Here is a 19956-nt window from a genome sequence, read left to right on the forward strand (position 1 = left end):
CATGGAAAGGAAGCGTTGCTTCTTTTGCAGGTGAAGGAAACCCCTGATCTAAACATAGGGAAGATCAACGAATCATAGAATCCTTAAGGTTGGAAAAGACCTCTAGGATAATAAAGTCCAACCGTCAACCCAACAATACCACGCCTCCCCAGGTGACCCCACCAGCAGTGAAGAGGATCAGGCTCAGTCGGATGAACAGCGTAACTTAGGAGAGTCCACAATGCACCTTTGTACCTCCATCTTACAACATGCCTGCCAATGCCTGTGGGGAAGACAATATAAGCTCCTCTACTCCGCTGGCAAGTACATGTGCTTGGTGTTCACAAAACCCTGTTTGCTCAAGGGAAAGGTGCAGCAGTAAACACAAGGCCTATCTGTAACTGAACCCACGTATGTGGTGCTTAGCGTGTAGAAGTTAAAATACACCTGCTAGAATTGCAGCAGCTGATTAAGCACCATGTGAAGTTACTCAGGTATTCAGCTGCACTGTGATCCAGCATGCTGTTAAAGTATGGCTCCATTCCATTGCCAACATGTTACTTTGCACGTCTAACGCCATCCACGAAATCAGCTAATGAATTTAACAGACATAAATTACGCTGTGGTACTCCAAGAGCGGCTGTCTGCCACTTGCTTCCCATGCAGTAACTTTTCCATGTAGGCAAGCCCTAGTGCTGCTCTACGTGATTTCAGTGAATCTAAAACTATTTTGCAACCCTTCAGGTCCTAAGAACCTACTGTTTCTTCACTGTCAGCCCTCCTGGCAAGATCCACCCTACAGAGAAGGCATTCCGAGATCAGTTATTGTGACCTCACCTCTCTGCTATAAGAGCCATGAAGGTCTGTGTTTAGGCGTAAGTAGGGTTATTGTAGGCCGAGCAAAGCACTTCACAGGTGACGTTCGATTTCCTGAGTCCGGGGCCTACGCGCCCATGGCCGCCGCTCCTGCCGAGATCCGGGCCCAGAGCAGCCGCGCCCGCGGACCCGCTGCCGGCGGGGGCACCGGGCAGCCCGGGCGCTGCCGGGCCGGAGCGGCGCCCAGCCCGGGTCCCCGCGCCTCTAGGGGAGCCCGGCTCCGTCGCAGGGAGCTGCCGCCGTGCCCCCCGCCCTCAACCCGCCGGGTCGGCGGCGGCGCGGCGCTGGGCAGGGGGTGGGGAGCGCCCGCCTCTCGCCGCTCGCAGCCGGGTGCCTCCAGCGGGCGCGGCGGAACGCCTGGCGGGCTGGCTGGCTACCCGGCTACCCAGAGTGCAGCAGGCAGGCGGCGGCAGGCGGCGGCCGGCACCGAGCTGCCGGCGCTCTCCCGGCCCGCCGGCGCAGCGGGAGCCGGGCCCAGGCGGCGGCGCGGCCCAGAATGCGAGTGTGAGATGCTTCCCCCGGCAGCGGCGCACCGGGCCCAGGCGGCGGCGGCCCCTGCGTGGATGCGGCTCTGGAGCCGGCGCTTCACCCTCCACAAACATTTCTATAGGACTCATTCGCCCTGCTGAGGAGATCGGCCCGGCCGCCTCTTCCCGTTGCCGCCCAACTCCGCGCCGCGGAGCCGCTCCCTCAGACATCGCCGGCCCGGCCCGGCGGGCATGGAGGCCCCCAGCGGCGCCTCGCCACTCAGCCCCGCGCTCGTGGGCCGCCTCCGCCAGGAGCACCGAAAGGTAAAGGCCAAGGCCGCGGGGCCGGGCCAGGGCGGGGGGCGCGGGCGGGGTGGCGAGGCCCCCCCCCGGTGAGGGGGGAGGGGAGTCCCCCCCCAGGGTGGCGGCCCCCGGGCGGCACGCGCCGGGGCCTGCGTGAGGCGGGCGGGCACGTGACGGGGCTGACGTCAAGGGCGGCGGTCGAGGCGGGTTGTGGCGACCGGTGGGCCCCTGGCGGGACTCGCAGCACCGCCGGGCCGAGACTCCCCCGCCAGCCCGCTGCGGGGCTGCCTCCGCGGAGAGAAGAGGCGCCGAGGGGTGTGCGGCATGGCACGGCCCGGACCGGCGGGGCGCGGAGCTCCTCTAGAGCGTCGGCAGGAGCAGGAGCTCGGCCGAGCGGTGGGGAGGCACCGGGCCCGCCCCCGCACGCCCTGCCGTCGGCCTACGCGCCCTAACAGGTCGAGCGGACCGTTACGGTTACACGGCGCTTTCTTAAACGCGTGTTTTTCACCCTCTTCCCACTTCTCTGTGGCTTTCTCTGTCGCAGGGCCGGTCACGCACCTCTTTAGACACGCTCCTGCAGGGTAGGCCCCGTCAAGGCCCAGCGGATGTCTCTGGACTCTTGTCACCTCGTAGGCCAACAGGAAGAGTGGGTGTATCTAAAACTAATTGTCTGTGACTTGCCTTAAAAAACACTGATTACATTTGAATTGGGTTTGAAGGAGCCAAACTCCTCTGCAAAATGATTCCCGAGAATTGGGAGGCTGGTTCTGCACATGGCCATAGCATGAAACTTGGGATACCTTTCCCTGCAGGTCACGTGAGTGTGGTTTTGGGCTTGTAGGTCCCAGCCTTGTGCCCTGTGTGGGTCCAGGAGTTGCTGTGGGACTCGTGGCCATGTTCAGTGTATCACTGGCACGAGTATCTTTGCCCACAACCTGCACACCTTTCAATTTTTCTGCTGATTTTTTTCACATGATGAAAAAATTTTTAAAGCTCCTACTAAGATGCCCCTTAGAGCTCCTCAGTTATAACAGAGGGCTTTATCTTCAGCTTTATCAACACATATGTGGTGTAAAAAGTGTGCCTTGTCTGGAATACTGTGTGCAAAAATGTGTTTGCTTTTGAATAGCATGCTAGATTGTTAGTATAAGATCTACATAACCAACTGACCGTTAATGTGGATGAATAGTAAGAGGATCTGCTGGAATACTCTGCGTCGTTCGTTCTGCACAGAGGGTAACCCGTTATACCGATAATTGGCGATCATAACCCATCTGCTGTGCAAGTGGATGTCTGTCCTAACTACGTAGAATTATTCCCAGTTCATGGTAAGACCCCTCTGTAAGCAAGTTTAAGACACCTCTTAAACAGATCTGCTCCAGTGGAAAAGAGGCCCAGGAGACCATTAATTAAGGCTCTGTTAGGCTGATGTACCAAAATTATATTTTATCACAGGAAACTTTACATAATTTCTGCAAATTGGCTAAAAAAAAAAAAAGGAGCACTTTAGCTTCATTATGAAATTATACTAAAGAACTAAATATCTTGGTTACAATGGAGTGTCATGATGAAGATGCAGTAGACTTTCCCTCTATGCAATGAATATATAGAATTGGATTACAACGGTATTTTCAGTTACGAAAACACTGTATTTTAAGAAGGAAGAGGTCTTTTTATTTCAGCTGCCTCTTTCCAGAGACTTATGTTTTTTTTTCACAGAATTACTGAAGTTGAAGGCTCGTGTTTTGGTCTTAGCACAAAGATGAGGAAGAATTAGTTATCCAGCACTTTGGGAAATTGTTAATTGTAGTATGAGCTTCATAACAAATAGTAAAGTTATTTAGCCAATACTATATATATGCTGGTATTTAAGCAGGCACATGTGTTTCTTTTAATTACTGGGATGTGCTGCCCCAGTGATGCTCGATTACGTATAAAGAATCCTATTTATTCCCATTAGTCTGAGGGCAACCTTTAGTGTAATAGTGAGATTCACTGTTATCTGTCTGCAGAATTAAATATATTTGAATCATAGTTGATTCTTTTAATATCCAGGCCATAGTACAACTCTGGTTCAGCTACGAGTTTGAGCTTTTAAGTGCTAAAGAGCTGCTCTGGAGAACACGTGAGGTGAGGCTTCCTTCCTGTTTAAAAATAATAAAAGAACAGGATGTTCATGACTTTCTGTCTTTAATCTGAGGCTGCAACTTCCAGGTTTAGGAACCCTGGTGAAAAGTAATTTAATTCTTGTTCAGGATTGCTTGCCTGTTGGACAGATTTCATACTGTTAATTTGTAGTGATAGTAAGACCAAACTGTTAAAAGCAATTTTCAGTGCTCCCACTAAAGGCACTTTGTATAAAAACATGGCTTAGAATGTGTATCTTGGGGATAAATTATAGAAGACTATCTAGTAATTTTAATGATAAAGACCATCATTGGAAGCACAGTGCCTGCATAAAGTTTTGAATATTTCTGTAAGAAGAATATGATGTATGTATCGTGGATTACTTGCAAAAGCAGTAGATGTTAACTGAAAATACTGTGTTAAATCTGTTGCAAGTTAGTACAGGAATTATAAAATGAATATTTAAATAGGTGGATTCTTATGCCGTAGAGCCTGCGTTTAAACAAAATATTTTATACACATTTATTCCTACAATCAAATGGGTTGGGATTACTAACTGATAGGAATTTGACAAGTCAGATCTTATGATTTGGTAGGACTTGTGTGGACAGTGAATTTACAGTGGGCTGATATAGTTTCTGAGCAATGCCATGAAGATATGCGTTAATGGGAGGCATTACAAAACCATTTAGATCCAAGAGACATTTGTAGGATGCAAACATGGCCATGGAGAATCTAAAGGGTTCCAGTGGTAGCTGGCAATATGCCTTGAAATTTTTTTTGTATTGCACTGACAAACTTTTTAAATTTTCTTTTTAGGAAAATTAGGACAAGGAGGTGACTCTCCTGTCACTCATCATGACAACAAAGCACAATTAGATTTAGTGCAGCTATTACTGTAACTCACTGGCCACTGTGTATTATGACATATTCTTATTTTTTATTAACTTAAATTGTGGAGCTGTATGATCTGTAGTCTCCAAATTGTTTTCAAGATTCTGGGTACTTGCAGATCTTTAACAGTTAAACAACATGTAGGTGGGTAGTGGGGAAACAAATCACAGAATTGTAAACTTACACTCTTTTAAATTGTTTTCTTCCTATATGAATACTTCTGGGGCTGGCTGCTTCTGTCTAAGTCTTTTCCAAGTAATATCTGTGCTATAAAGTCAGCTACTTGGCAGTCTTAAAGCTGTTCCTGCAGTCTGAAAAAGAGCAGTGAGGCTGAGAAAGGTCTTGTACACTTCACACTGCTGCAGGAGCCACTGGAAATCTGGAACTGCTTGCCTGTGGACTCAGCAGATGAAATTCAGTGTGCATTCCAGTGCAGTGTCTCCCGAGGTATTGCACTTATTCCAGCCTGCACACAAGTTAACAGAATCTAGAGAAAGCCTGGACATGAAACACCAGTGTAGTAGGACTTCATTTTGCACAGTAACTGAGAAAAGTTAACATAAGTGTCTGAAGCTTGGTTTGGCATGCTCCTTTTTAAAAGGTACCTGGACAATTACCTCTTTAGAAGCCTGTGATGACGTCCACTTCTCCCTGTCCCAGGCTTTTTTGTAATAGTGGGTTCCAATAATGTTTTCTCATGTGCCGCTTTCAAGTAAAAGGGCTAATTCAGTCATTATCTGGAAGCTTTCAGTGTAAAACTTAATTGCTCCTTCCGTGTTAACTGATCATTACTTTTGCTTTTTGTAGTCAATATTTGTCTATGTTCTTCTTAGTATGAATTAAATATCCACTAGTTTATTTAGTGTCAGGAATTGTGAAATAAATTAATGTTTTAAATGGTAATCAAAGTCAAATTATCCACAAAACAGTTTAAAGAGTGTTGCCTTTATTCTGGAGTGGGCAAGTCTGTATATGTCCTACCTCATCAGTAACTAAAACATGTAGATGAGATTATATCCACAGCATTTAGATGTTACTGAATCATGCTTGTCCTATAGACATCTACAGATTCTGTGAGTGGATGCAGTGACCAGAGTACTGTTTGGGTATCATCTTTAGCATCTCTAGCATTTATGCAGGTCTCCATTCCAGAAGTTACACTTATAACCTGGCTTCTCAGATTGACTTGGGTACCCCTTGCCTCATGTACTTCTTTCCTCCTTTGAGACTGTGAACTTGTGTTTTTTAATCTGAAGTTCCAGTCATGCAGCTGGATATGCTAGCTTGGAGCTTGCCGTCTTGAGGCACTCAGAGCAGCACCTGCACTGAGACTTCACTTTTTTGTAGTGGGGCATTAGGACTCCGGGCTGGGTTGTGCAGTTGCTGGTTTTGCGGTCCCTCTTGCCTGTTAACATAGGCTGCCATTTCACTGTTAGTGTAAGCTGATTGATGGGTTGACTGCCATGAAAAGGGTGAATTCCTCCACCACTTTTGTACCAGCACTTGTGATCAGGCTGCTGTGGGGTAAGAAGAATCCAGCAATGTGTGCAAAAATGGTCATGTCAAATGCCAGCACGAATGTGGCGGGGGAAATGCAGAGCCAGCAATAGGTGAAACTGGATTGGCCCTTTGAGCTGTGGCCATGCTCCTACTGAGTTTGAGCAGTTGTGTGCAACGGTCTTGATTGCTTGTTGAAAAATTTTGTTAATGACCATGTGAATTATCCAGGAAGGAGATGACCTTAATTTGGCAAACAACTTCTCAATCTTAGGTTTTGTTGTGACTGCTTGCTTCTGCCTTTGAGCAATTTTAGGGTGGCACATTTGTGACACTGCTTGGTGACCTGAGTTGGGATCCAGCTTCAAAACAAACTTTGTTATTGACTTCTTGCTTCTTTTTTTCCTTCCTCCCTTCCTCCTTCCCCTCACTTCCCTCCCTTTCCTTTTCTTTCCGCCAGTGTGGTTCCCTAATCTGGTTGATTGTGCAGCATCAAAGACATCTGCCAGCAGATTGTGTTGGGGCTTGGAAGGATAAGGCAGTGGAACTGAGTAGCTGGAGGCAAGGACGGATTGATGACTAGTTTACTCAGGACTGTGGCTGAATGTACCACAGCCTGAAGGTATGTCTGTGAGGCAGGTGCCATGTATGGTGTCAATTTTAAGCTAGTTAACTCCAGTATTGCTAGCAGCACAGCTGTTGCACTGTAGACAACATCAAAGCTTGCAAAACTTGCTTGACATGTTTGGTAAGTTAGATCGTGGGAGTTCTATGCTTATGTTGTCTGCTGCTGTCTTGGGATGTGAACTAGCTTGGATATAGGATAGCCACATGGATATGTTGAACTGAAGTAAGCTAAAATACTAAGTTACAAGTTCCTTAGCTCTGTCTCAGGATGGAGTTACATGGCATGAATACTGACTTGCTACCAGGGAAAGATGAGGCCTTACTCCAGTTTGCTCCTTGCTTGCACCAGTTCAGTTGGTTCAGAGCTAATTGAACTCTCACTCTGTGGAAAACATCCTGCTGCCCTTGGGGTTTTTGCTGGGTTTGTGAGTTGAAATGACTCCTACAGGGGACTGACAAACGGCAAAACAACGTAAAGGTGTTCAGAACTCATGGTTGGAGGTGAGGAAGAGGAGTGCTGGCGCATGTGAGCTGACATGGCCCGCCTGGATGTCGTGGGGGAGCAGGCTGCCATGCTTACGTGCGCGCGTGCAGTTACTGCAAGGTAACTCTAAGTTACTTGTCAGTGTGACCTATAACCACAGCAGTGGTCACAACATAAAAATGTTGAGAGGGCAGAATTTCTCACATGATAAAGAAGAGATGAGGTGTTTTCCATCTGCTTTATAATTCTTAGATGTTTCAAGTAGAATTTTTAATCTCCCCAAAATAATTTTGGTCAGAACTTAGTTTTTATTTATTGATAAATAATAGTTATATAGTACTTTTTCTGGAGAACTGAGAGACCTAGTTGTGTGTGCTCAATTAGCGTAAAAATAGTAGACCTTCTCTTGTTTTCTTGTAGAGAGAGGTAAAAATTGTGGCTATATTTTTAAATAAGATTTTTTTGCTTTCAAAATAAATGTTTGCCATGATTCAAATTTCTTTCAGTCTCTGTTTTTCTTCAGTGGTCTTCCCAGACGTGTTTCTTCAAAAGGCAAAAGTATCCACCCAAAGGGGGATTTATGTTAATAATTTGTTGAAATTTAGTGTTCTTGAGTAATATGGGAGCTCAGAAATGCTTTCTTCCTTTTCCATTAGGTGGTACAGTGTGCCAACAGACTGAAGAACTTTTAATAGTTTTATTTCATTTTTTTGATTGAAAATGGGGCCTTAGGAAAAACAATTGTGCAAATGTTAATTCTGTCTTTCTCCATCAGTGATTGCTGTGTTTTAGGCAAGTACTGTGTAGTTTCCTAGAGGAAAAAATGAAAATTCATTTTAAATGAATGTTTTGTGTGTGGCTTGTTACGTCCTTGTTACCAAGACATGATTAAATATTTGACCACCCATTAGTGTTCTCCTGTAATGTAAAGTCATATTGTGAACAGGTTATTTCATCAGTAAACTTTTAGAGTTTGGGTGTGCGATAGAGAAATCTCATGCATGAGTTGCATGACAGAGTGGGTCTTGATACTGCAAACATTTACAGATGGAGGCAGCTCATGTGCATGTATCAACTGCAGTAAATACTTGAATGTACAAGGTTAAACAGTTAAAACTGCAGAGTTGGAGTAATCTGAATTAGGTCAGTAGTGGAAATTATCTTAGATTTATTATAAGCCTTCCAAGCATGGATCTGTGTTTTGGAAAACCAGCATATGCTTCCATTGTAGTTTGTGGAAGGTTCTGAACAACAGAACCAAGGTCAAGCCTGAGATCTTTACACAGTCCCAAATGTCTGGGACAGCCTCCTGAAGGTAAGTCATTGGTTTTAGACTTTATTAGACCCTTACTTTAATTACCACCTCATTACTTGCTCTGCTTCCACAAAAAGTATTCCATACTGTCATTTTCCCTAAGTAACTGGAAATGTGATTGAAAGGGATGTTTAAAGTGAGACTAATTCAAGATTAAATAGTCACAAATTATATTATTGCTACATGTAAACAAATTACTTGCATATCTGATTTTATTCAGATTACTTTTCAAGTGGTAAATAATGCTTTATCACTTATATAGTGCTCTTACATCTTTAGAGTGCTTTTCTCACATTAATTAATCATCATTAAACACTCTGAGGTGGGTAGGTTAATACTATTATCCCCATTTTGCAGATGAAGAAATGTAGACTGAGAGGTTGTGATTTGCTCAAGGCCATATAGAAGAAATAGAATCAGAGCTGGGATTAGATCTGTGTCCCTAGCTTCTAATTTCAGAAGACCAGCTAGATTGAGAGCTCCAGTTTTGAAGCAAAATATACAAGTATGCATGTAGAAACAGCACACATTTTCTGGGCCTCTCGGATGCTTAACTTGCAATTTGTTTAAACAGAAACTTTGCTTGTGTGCCACACTGCATATTTCCACATTCATACCCCACAGTGTGGAAATAACCTCTCATTCATGTAGGAACTCTTCCTAATCTGAAGGAGCATTTTTATTTTCATAGTTTTCATAGAAGTTAACTTTCATCTTAAAAATACCAGTTTCTACTTCTTTAGACTTGAAAATAACTGTGACTTGAATACAACAGGTTTAGCATTGGTATCTGCAACTGTCCACAGATGACACCAGTATCAGCTCTGTTGCTTATGATTTTTCATGAGCTGAGACATAAATAAAATTCTGACTTGGCAGCTTTCCTTATTGCTGTTCAGAACAGATGAGAGGGAGAATTACCCTCAGTGTGCTAAAACAATCACCTTTGTAGGCGGTGCCTAGTGCTTGGTAGAGAGAGACATTTGCATGCATGCACTCCCCCTTGGAGTGCAAACAAAATAGTCTTAGACTGGAGAGGAGAGCAGAACTATTTGTGCACCACCTTGATAATCAGGCACCAGAGAGAATTGTGTTCAGCTGTTAGTAATGGGAGCATGTGCAGAAGCTAAGAAGGTAGGGAAAATGAGGTGGAAGAAAGAGGTGCCCTTGTATGTGAGGGTGAGGACCTGCTGGGGAAAGGTGGGGTAATGGGAGACAGGTTAGAGACCCGTGGGCACAGACAGGTAAGAACCAGCTTCATGCTATGGTGTCCTTCTCGCCCATCTTCACTCCCATGGGAAACATTGCAAGTTACTGTAGTACTTGGCTGTTGAGTTAGGAGATCGGGCTTCTGTTTCTAGCCATTCCTGACCAGTGTTAGTGGTTAAATTACTCAGCCTGTAAAATTAGTGCAGTGCTTTTCCAAAGTAGTGTACACTTTAATTAATGGAAAAGTTTTTGAGCTCTTCAGATGGAAGATCCTGGAGAAGGTGGAATATAAATAGATAGACTGGAAAGAGAGAAAGTGTTGAAGATAAAAGGAATTTTCTGCCTTCAGCTAACAAAGTCTTTGGCTGTATGCTACAAGTTGTTTGGAGGTGATCTGGAGTCACTAGCATGCAAGACGCCTTGTGTTCAGATTGGTACGATGGAACTGGGGGAACCTTGGAAGTGATCACAGGTCTAAAGCTGATCCTTCAGCTTTGCTGTGACTCTGCTTGTGAAACCTAGAAACAAGACATACCCTAAAAGCCTCAACGCAGTCTTTCCTTTAAATAGCTCAACCTAGTAGTAATGAGAGCAGAATCAACATGTAATCTCCTGCTTTAATGGTTTGGTTTCTAATCCAGAAGGAATTACACTTTGGGTTCCAGGCACACAGAGGTGTGCTGAGGGTGGCTGCTTGTGGGGCTCCCAGGTATGGCCCTGTTTGGTCAGGGGCTTCAGAAGCACTAAATTTTAACAAGTTGTTCTTGGAGGAAAGGAAGGAAATAAGGTATTTGCCCATTTGCTTTAAGACTGTGGAATGTGCTTTCCAACAGTGGATCCTGTTTTAATAACCAGACCCATGATTAGGTAATGTTAAGTTTGCTTCAAGAGTAGTTTAATAAATATTTTAGTATGCAGATAAGCCACTGATAACTGCATGCATTCAAAAACTCATATATTTTTATGCCTAAACGGGGAGAATTCAGGGTTTATTGATACCACTTCCACTACAATGTCTTAAAAGTAATGCATAGTTGATGACACTAGGTATCCAGACAAATTGAACTCAAATGAACAGACAAACAGGTAATTTATTTTATTTACCCTGAAAGGAATTTTCATTCTTTAATTGTAACTCTAGATATAAATTGTTTGTGGAAGATAGACTAATGATTTTTCCATCTTTGATTAAAGGCAAACAATCAAAGGTTTGTTTATATTTTTATCTGTTTCCTTGCTGTGATAAAACCAGTTGTTATCCAATGTGACTGACCTAATAAAGGACATATGCATAATTGATCTTCATCTGTTTTTCAATATTTATTCTCTCTGTATTTTTAATAGAGTTCAGTTCCAGAAGTGCAGCCTGAAACATCTTTAAGGTGGTATATTTTAGCACTTCTGTAAAAGGTCTCATTTTATGCTGGCCACTGAAATGGAAAGGTTTGTTGTTGGTTCCACCCTTTAGTATCCCTTCAAGAGAGATTATATCAAAGAAGAAGAATTAAATTAAAATTGATTGGTGTTATTGATTTTTCTCTTCTTTTTTTTTAAAGGGGATAAAGGGCAATGGAAACGGCGTATGCCCCTATGCTGTTTTACTGATGGACTGCTTTTTAAAAACATAAAAAGCATATGTGCCCAATTTACATATTTACTAATTAAAAAAGCTTCCTGGAAACATTAAGTAGACTATCTTCTGTAACCTTTAACATTGTAGCTAATGGATACATCCTGGAAATTTTCATAGAAGGTCCTCTAAATAATGTAAATGATTATGAATATGTAACTAGTTAATATGCAGCTACGAAAGGATTATCATGTAGAGGTTAATGAACATGCTGCTCTTATGGTTTGCAGGGCTTTTCTTTTCTGCTTTTAGCTTACTTCATGCATGGAAAGTCATGTATTGGAAATGGAAAGCTTCCTGCCTTTTCCATCTTCATCTGTAACGGGGCAATTAAACTGGAACTTTCTTAAAGGATTTAATAAGCATTTTGTATGCTTAATTATGTTGTGTACTTCACAATCACTACCAAATTTGAAAGAATGAAGGATGCTGATAGAATGGGCTCTGACTTCTACTTGTTAGTGGTGGTCAGCATTGTGCATTAGCATTGTTACCAAATGTTGCTGTGCTGTATGATTTATACCTTTTATGGAAACTGTACTCTCAGAATGGGCTTAGTAGTAGTATGAATTAGATTGCTGAGTTGGTGTCCTACAGAAGCCTGTACATTTATTCTTAACCTTAAAAATAGTTAGCTTGCACATTAAGGAAAATATTTGCTTTATAGGAGTTTAAAGCAAATGATAAATTTAAACTTGGCTTACGTGGGACGAGCTACCTGGCTGAATTTCCTGATGGCTTATGAAATAGCTCTACATTTCATGAGCTGATCCTTTTCATTTAAGTACTTTACTCTGTTTAAAGAATTATTAGCTCACAAAGTCCCATTTTTTTAATTCCTATATGAGTAGAAAGTGCAAGGTCTGAGGTCTGTTCTCCAATAGCTGCACATATGCTAAATAAAAAAAAAATTGTCTTTCATTCTGTTGTTTGGGGGAAAAAAAATTATCTGCTCCAGTGATTTCAGTGGTACTTGAATGTATGTTATTGTTTTCTCTGCAAATTTTCTCATTAATTGCTTTCAAATGTTAGCATTATTTTAGCTACAGGAGAAACGGAATTTGTTAAAAAAAAATAATACAGAAAACGCTTATATTGAGAAGATGTCTAGACATATTTAATTGCCTCATGGCTTCATTGCATTTCATATAACTGAAATTGTTTGTGTTATATTTTTGGTAACCATTATTCAGAGATCAGAATATGTTTTGAAAGACACAATCTCCACGTGATTATGGCAGAGAAGGTCACAGGTTTCAGCATCTTTTCTGTTTGCGATATCTATGTAGTCTAAAAAATATAGTTTAAAAAGTGTTTCATTGTAACAATGCACTTTATTTTGTAAATTATTTTTGATCTCTTGGGAAAGCTGCTTGGGGCATAAAAAAATAGAGCAATAGAGTGAAATTTTCAGATTAAAACTTCCTTTTTTTTTTTTTTTTTGACACCCAGAAAGAAATGAAGGGAAGCTGGCAGCCCATAATGGTGTCAAATATCCTTGTATTCAAACACCACAAAATTAATTTGTGCTTTTTCAGATTAAAACAGCCAGTGGAAACATTTGTTGATGTACTGATAAAGTAAAAAATGTTTTTGGTGCTGTGGCATTCATTTGGTTTTGTTTTTTAATGAATGAGTGTGGAAGTTACATTGATGTCTGATTACAATTTATGTTGTTTTCTTATTCTGCGAACATGTAACACTGAAAGTAGATCTCCAGATTGCACAAACTACTACTTATCTTATATTGTGTGTCACCTAATACTTATGGAGCAGATATTGTACCAAAATATGGATTGAAAAGCTGTAATTTTTTTCTGTGTTTATCATTCTGCATTAGTGTGTGATAAAGTGTGCTGCTTAAGAACTACCATTCACATGCCTTTGCACTGACAAATAAAAATGTGTATAGAGACACCACCAAATCTGTAAAGCTACTGTTCTAGTTTCTGATGCATTGACATTGCAGCTGTGTGCTTAGCCTTGTGTTTTCACGAGTAGTTATCTGTTTTGATGACAGGTGGTCACTAGCTGCCAAGAAAATATCCAGTACTGGTAAGTGAAAAATGTTTGACTACATGCCTAAAATACTGATGAATAACCTAGTTATATTTTAGTAAAGTACTGCTTTTTATTATACTGATAGCCAAATCCTACTACCATGTTTTGGGGATTATAGTTAGCGATAGCTCAGAGTTATTGCAGGGTACTCTCTTTAAAATGTATATCTTTTCCACTGATATCGTTACTTTACATCACAAATACACTGAAACTTAGCATTTATAGTTCTGTTTTAAATACCCAGCTCATTTGTCATTTTTCCCTGAGTAACCTTGTGGGATGAATGTTAATTTGCCTGATTGGTGAAAAGGTACTCCCAGGGTAGAATTAACTAATCTTGTTGTTTTCCTTTCTAACTATGGAGCAAGTAGGGAAATTTTGTTCCCCCCCACCCCAGATGTACTAAACCAATGTGAAAGTAATGTTTTCCTGTTTTTTTTTCACCCAGTAAAGGATGTGATAAAGCTTAGTTTGTAATGCTTAGAAAGAAATGGTTTGTTATATAAAAAAAAGTTATCTCTGGGCACTTTTTCCTTTGTTGGCAATCTATGGTTAACAGAAAACATGCTTAGTAAATAATAGTTTTGTATGGCATCTGAGGAAAATGTACATTTAATGGTGAATGAAATCTTATGAGTTACTGTGAGATATAACAGTTGATCTTACAGATATCAAATTACAATATATCCATGCTGTGTTTACCATGATTTTACTGAGAGAACAACAGGAGCTGCCTTGATTATTGTCTGCAGGGTTATTGCAGAATCACAGCAACTGCCCCTTTAGTGGTGAGATTAAACCCTTGGTTATACACCATCAAGCATATAATATTTTAAATTTATTTTAAGAGGCTTTTTCTTCATGCCTGAAAGATCTCCAAGCAAATAATTCATATTTAGTGTGTATCAAATGTTTTTAGTTTAAATGCATATAGGCTGCAAGCACTGGATAAGAGGAAAAAAGTCAAGGCAATATATACACATCATTATATTAAATTCTGACTATTGGCTTGCAAAAATAATCTAAAACTAATATGTTTCATTTATGTTTAAAATTCAGAGACTGCATTAATTTCCAGTAAGGAAAATATTATTGAAGTACCTACTGGTGCTGCTGTGATGAAGTCAGGCAGAATATCCCCAGCACACGTACTTTCTCAGGAGCTTTGCAGTGTCCCTACCAGTTTGGTCCCATGTGAAATTCTGCATGTACATTCTTTCACTGAGAGACAGTATTTTTCAGAAATAAACTAATTGACAGAAAGCCTTCAAATTTGAACAGATTTTTTAAAGTTTTGAAAGTTGTGACATTTATTTCCTCTTATAAAAATGGCTGTGGTTTGTGAAGCAGGGTGGGAGGGTTGGCTAGGGAAGGAGGAGTTGCTCGTGTATTTGCTTTTATGCAAACCCTCATCATGGCTCGGTGATCTGGGGGTTTGGGGTGCAGAATGTCAAAAAGAAAACCTAACTTACTGGTATCTTTTATATAGAAAAACAGCTTATACAGCATCCATACAATCTTTATTAAAAAATATTTAAAATTTGGTACCCTTACTTAGATCTTGATTGTGCAAGAACTAAATGCTCTTGTTTCAACTGAGTAATTTGTTCATATAAGACCTTTTGAGTAGTAAGTGACTCAGAAGAATGTTAAATAGAATTGGGTGAATAACAACAGGGTTTTAAAATGTTCAGCTTCAGTATATTTCCATTAAATTATTTTCTTTTTCATTTTTGGTATGCTTCTTGAGGTATATTTCAGAAGCCATGAATCCAATAACGGGTCTGGTTAAACATCTAGATGTGCATTTCCCTGTCTAGGGACACGTTCATAGCTGGAGTCCCAATATTCATCTTCCCTGTTTGCTTTGGTTCTTCATAGCATGTGGGGACTGAGCACAGTACAGGCACACCCCAGAGCTCGTGTGACCATTAGCTGTAGGCAAAGAGGGAGGTCAGCTTCCTTCCTTAAATTAATGCTATTTCAGGCAAATTAATTAAGGAAAATTAAAATTAATCCTTTTATCTTGATGATTGAGTTCAGGATGTGGCCGCACTTTTAGAGATTGCCATGGTGGAGGTTTGATCAGCAAAGGGCAGTAGTCCTGCTGAAAAAGGTAACATACTTTTCTCTGTAAAGCAAAATAGCTTTTGTAGCAAGTGATTTCTGCTGTACCCTAATCAGATTGTTCAGTAACGGGCAGCAGTCAAACCTTAAAGGCAGTATCTTCTTTTCAGATTAATGAAGAAATGTTGAGTGACTTTCAGCCATGAAACGCCGAGAACATTTAATCCAGCTGCAAGTGGGAAGATTTTCATACCATTCCCTTCCCACGGCGTCCTCTCTTTACATTTGAGACATTGGCAAGACCTTTGACTTGGGGATTGTGATTGTTTTTCAGCAAGCAGTTGAGTGCATCGGTGTCTGTTTCTCAAATACAGATCTTTGTGAGGCAAAGGCTGGATTCTGTAAATATTATTAAGTAATTGATTGTTATTGTTGACACCAAGTTGTCATTATATTTCTGCCCCCCAAAAAACACCTCGGTGAATTTTGTTAAGATTCGTGAGTTTGTCCTTCCTCTTTGAAGGAAGTTAATTATATTTTCACTTCGATGCGGACAATGGATGGAGCAACGTTCCTTAAAACGTCAGGGAGAAATCTGTCAAACCAAAGCAGCAGCAAGCATCTTTTGTAAATCAGTTATATGGAATATGGTTTTAATGTCCAAGTGGCATAAAAACCTAAATTCCTTTTTTCAGGACCAGTTCAGCAGCTTAAAATATGAAGTACTCCAGGTATTAAGTAGGGTGATTCCATAGCTGAACTTTGCTGTAAGCAAATGAGTCAAAACATAGGCATATCAGATAATTTTTCATAGTGAATGCTGAAGAAGGTTCCACTCTGCTTACGAAACTAAGAAAATCAATGATAATATTTTGAGAGTTGTGTTATCAACTATGACATTCATTTTTCAGCACATTTATAGATTGCTTTCCTGAATCATCCTTAGAAAACCTGTAATTTGCATCTTGGGTCAGTGTTGTTAAGCATGCTGCTCTGTGCTTTTAGTTGTCTTTTACTGCAGAATTTACTACCATATATATGTTTACTATTTTGAAGTACAAGTAAACAATATAATCAAACCTAACATTTATATGCCAGCTACTTCATGCAGGAGCTGATTTCTGACTGTCTTCAGAATGGCAGTGGACCATTAAAAGACTTTTCCAGCCAAGTTTAAGTATTTAAGAATGTCTTGGCGAAAGAAGGCACTTTTAGAGGTAGTGTAGTTCCTTGTTCTGCACACCAAGGAAAATCCCTGCAGCAGTTGGAACGCTGTATCTTGCAAAGACCTCTGAAGAGCCAGGTGTCTACTGTGGGAATAGTTTGTCTAAGTTCACCAAGCCATTTCTTTCTTTGGTAGCAACATGTTGCTATATGGATACATGGATACATGTCACTACATAGATAGAGAAGCAGCAGAAGGGATATTCCTCACCTGTATAGTCCTTTGTCAGGCATTGAAGATGTGACAGAATACTAGTGGTGAAGCCATCTTTCAGGAGTGTTGACTCTTGGTAGGCACACAAAGTTCACGTGAAAATTAGAATTAATTAAAATTTTGCCCATTTATCTCAGCTCAAAGCAAGGTCATGAATTCTTTATTACAAGTGATACTTGGAAGAATTTGCCTCTTATAAAGTATAAGCTGGATTTTCAGTTATTTTTGTAAATATTGATGGTGATATAACTGTTGAACTTGAACATGGAGTGAGATATGACAAATCCTAGTGAAAGAATTGATTCTTTGCACTATCAAAAATTCAAATTCAGAAACACATGCACAATCTAAAATAATCATGTCCCTATATTAGTACATGTTATTCTAAAATAATGTAGATATTATGTTTATCATGCCAAGTCTTATTTATAAATAAGTTGTTATATGTGTTTAAGAGTAAAATAGTTTAGTTTTCTGTATTTCTTGTGTATTGTTGAATTATTAGCAGAAAAACATGAACTCTAGATATGAAATTGAGTTAACTTGAATTTGTCAACAGGAAGAAGGTGGAGAGTGATTATGAGGCTCTTCAGGAGCGACTTCGTACGTTGCCTGATAAACTGTCCTACGATATCATGGTATGTACGCTGTACAGTTTGTACAAGGAAATGGGCTAAAATGTTTTGTAACTGAGGGATCTGCACTGGCTGTGAGGTGTTATTCAGGTTGCCATGTAGTACTTAGTAATGTTACCTTTATTATGATAATAATTAAACCTGTGCTTTTGTTTCTTTCTCTTTTATTTGAAATCCATTATAAATTACAGTGTTACTGACAACTGAGAACTGATGACATAAATGCTAACACAAAACCTGACGTGTTTGATATGTAAATCTATCGTACAGAAAACTACAGTTATGACTAAATTATGGTACTTAGTCATTTCCTGAGAAGAAAGTGGCCATAGTATTTCCTGATTCATGGAAATAAACCTTAGAGTATTGATTTTTACATAAAAAGGTGCTGCTAATTTTTGTTTCACCGATCTTCACATTGACATAGCAATCATTTCTGGGGCTTTGAATCTTCTCTAACAACTGCACAGCTCCCTTGGTAAGCTTTACCCTCTTGGCTTGCTTTCACCAGAATTTTGACCAAATTGGCTTTTCTCTCTTTTTCCTTCCCCTTCTCAGGTCCAATTCAAGATGTATCTTTGAAGGGAGGGAAGTTGTACTGTAAATAAATGATTGGCTAATCTCAGCACAAAGTGCCTGGCTATTTTCTTCCTTAGCAACCTGGCTCAGTGTATAGAGTTGAGTTGAGAGTAAGATGACGTTGGATTACACTTAAAATGTGGGGAAAGAGTGTTTCCCTTTCCTGTGATAATGATTCAGCTCTGGATTTTATGTGTGTAGTCACATCACCATGTGGATATGTGTGGCCACATGTTGTAAAGCAAAAAGATTGTGGTGTTCTGAAGCACAGAAAAAACCCTATTTTAAAAAAGCTAGATATGGCTTATTCTTAGTTAAAACAGCAATGTCAACTCACATCTGCTATTTTAAATGTATATAAATAGTTCCTTTCCTGTTAGCCAAATATTTTCATATGTTTTCAATTTTGCTTTCATCATTTTGAGGGAAGAGTGAACAGGCAAATTGTGCAGTCTGCTGCTTGAAAACCGAGTCAGGAAGGGTACGTGTGCAGGAAAAGTACATTCTGCATAGTCTTAAGGTCAGGATCCTGCCTGCTGCAGAGTTGTTTCAAGCATTCAGGGGCTCTGAGCAACCTGATCTAGTTGAAGATGTCCCTGGTCATTGCAGGGGGGGACTAGATGACCTCTAAAGGTCCCTTTCAACCTAAACCATTCTATGATTGGTACCCTCCTGGATACTGAAGGTAGGGAAGATCGCTTTCCAAGGAAAAAAAGATCTACTAGGCCATGTGCTCTGCTTCAGCACAAATGTGATGAGAAAGCAAGTAGCTATCCTGAGGATATGAAGGATAAAGGAAAGCAGAGGAATAAAGTAAAGAGAACTGATACAAACTGGCTGAGACAGATCTTTTTACCCTAAGAAAGAGAGAACTTGACATGGATGTGGTCTTAGCTTTTTGCCCCTCCATTTTAACTTTAATTTGACTTTGGCCTCCTGATTTCTTTGTGATTGAAACCCAAGGGCAGCCAGGCAGGTGGCAGTCAGTCTGAGGGTAAGAATGCCGGGGGCTGGTGCAGGAGACAGGAGCGAGGGTGGCCAAGGCTCTACCTCAGTGATAGGACTTGCCCAGGCACTGTCTGTAAAGCGTGGGCTGTGGAGGTGTCTTAAATCATAAGAATAATGTCCCATACGTTGTAATAAGTGTTAAAATGGGGGTTACACGTTTTAAGAAGCACCTCTTAAAAGTTATAAAATGTGTTTATCACCAGTGTACTCCTGTCTGAAGTATTCTGGTTCTGTGTATTGGTTCCTGTGCCTGGAGGGTCGTTGGCGGACAGGCATTGCCTGGTGGAGCACTGTTGGAAGGTTGAGGTCCACATACTGGTGAATGATAAAGTGAGATTAAGCATGGTCTGCAATTCTGCTAGTAGCCCCACAAACTTACACTAAGGTTTCTAGGTAATTACTATTAGCAATACTGATACTGAGAAAAGCAACTCAAAGATGAGTTGCTACCTGTTTAAGTACTTTTAAAATTTTTGAAGTATGTAAAAAATTTTAGTAAAGCTAACCTTGCTTTTATTAGGAATTGAATGTAGTTTTTATATAACATATGTAACTCAAATGATTATATTTTTATTATCAAGGCTTACATGTTAGGATTAAGTGAATTTGTTTTCCATGTGAGCATTCATCTATAGTATTTTAATGTCACAAAGCAAGTTTTCTAGTTAAAAAACACTTTTCTGATATTGTAAGTACAATGCTGAATTCATATGGATCTGATCATTTGAATATTTATGAAGGGTTAGTCTAATTAACTGCT

General features: G+C 40.6%; 1 protein-coding gene across 2 annotated transcripts in view; it reads left to right on the top strand.

The window, feature by feature from the left end:
* Nucleotides 1-1247: 1247 nt before the first annotated feature.
* The window catches only part of URI1 (URI1 prefoldin like chaperone), a 42607-nt gene continuing 23898 nt past the window's right edge, over nucleotides 1248-19956 (top strand). Inside the window, exons 1-3 of one of the 2 annotated variants that reach the window (XM_064459497.1) lie at nucleotides 1248-1646; nucleotides 13429-13463; nucleotides 17534-17612. In XM_064459497.1, the coding sequence (XP_064315567.1) occupies nucleotides 1575-1646; nucleotides 13429-13463; nucleotides 17534-17612 (186 nt within the window). In that variant the 5' untranslated portion in view covers nucleotides 1248-1574. Of the gene's footprint in view, nucleotides 1647-13428; nucleotides 13464-15719; nucleotides 15877-17533; nucleotides 17613-19956 lie in introns of those variants that run through there. The other variant, XM_064459499.1, reaches the window with a different exon arrangement.

This window comes from Phalacrocorax carbo, chromosome 8 (genome assembly GCF_963921805.1).
Source record: "Phalacrocorax carbo chromosome 8, bPhaCar2.1, whole genome shotgun sequence".
Taxonomy (NCBI): domain Eukaryota; kingdom Metazoa; phylum Chordata; class Aves; order Suliformes; family Phalacrocoracidae; genus Phalacrocorax; species Phalacrocorax carbo.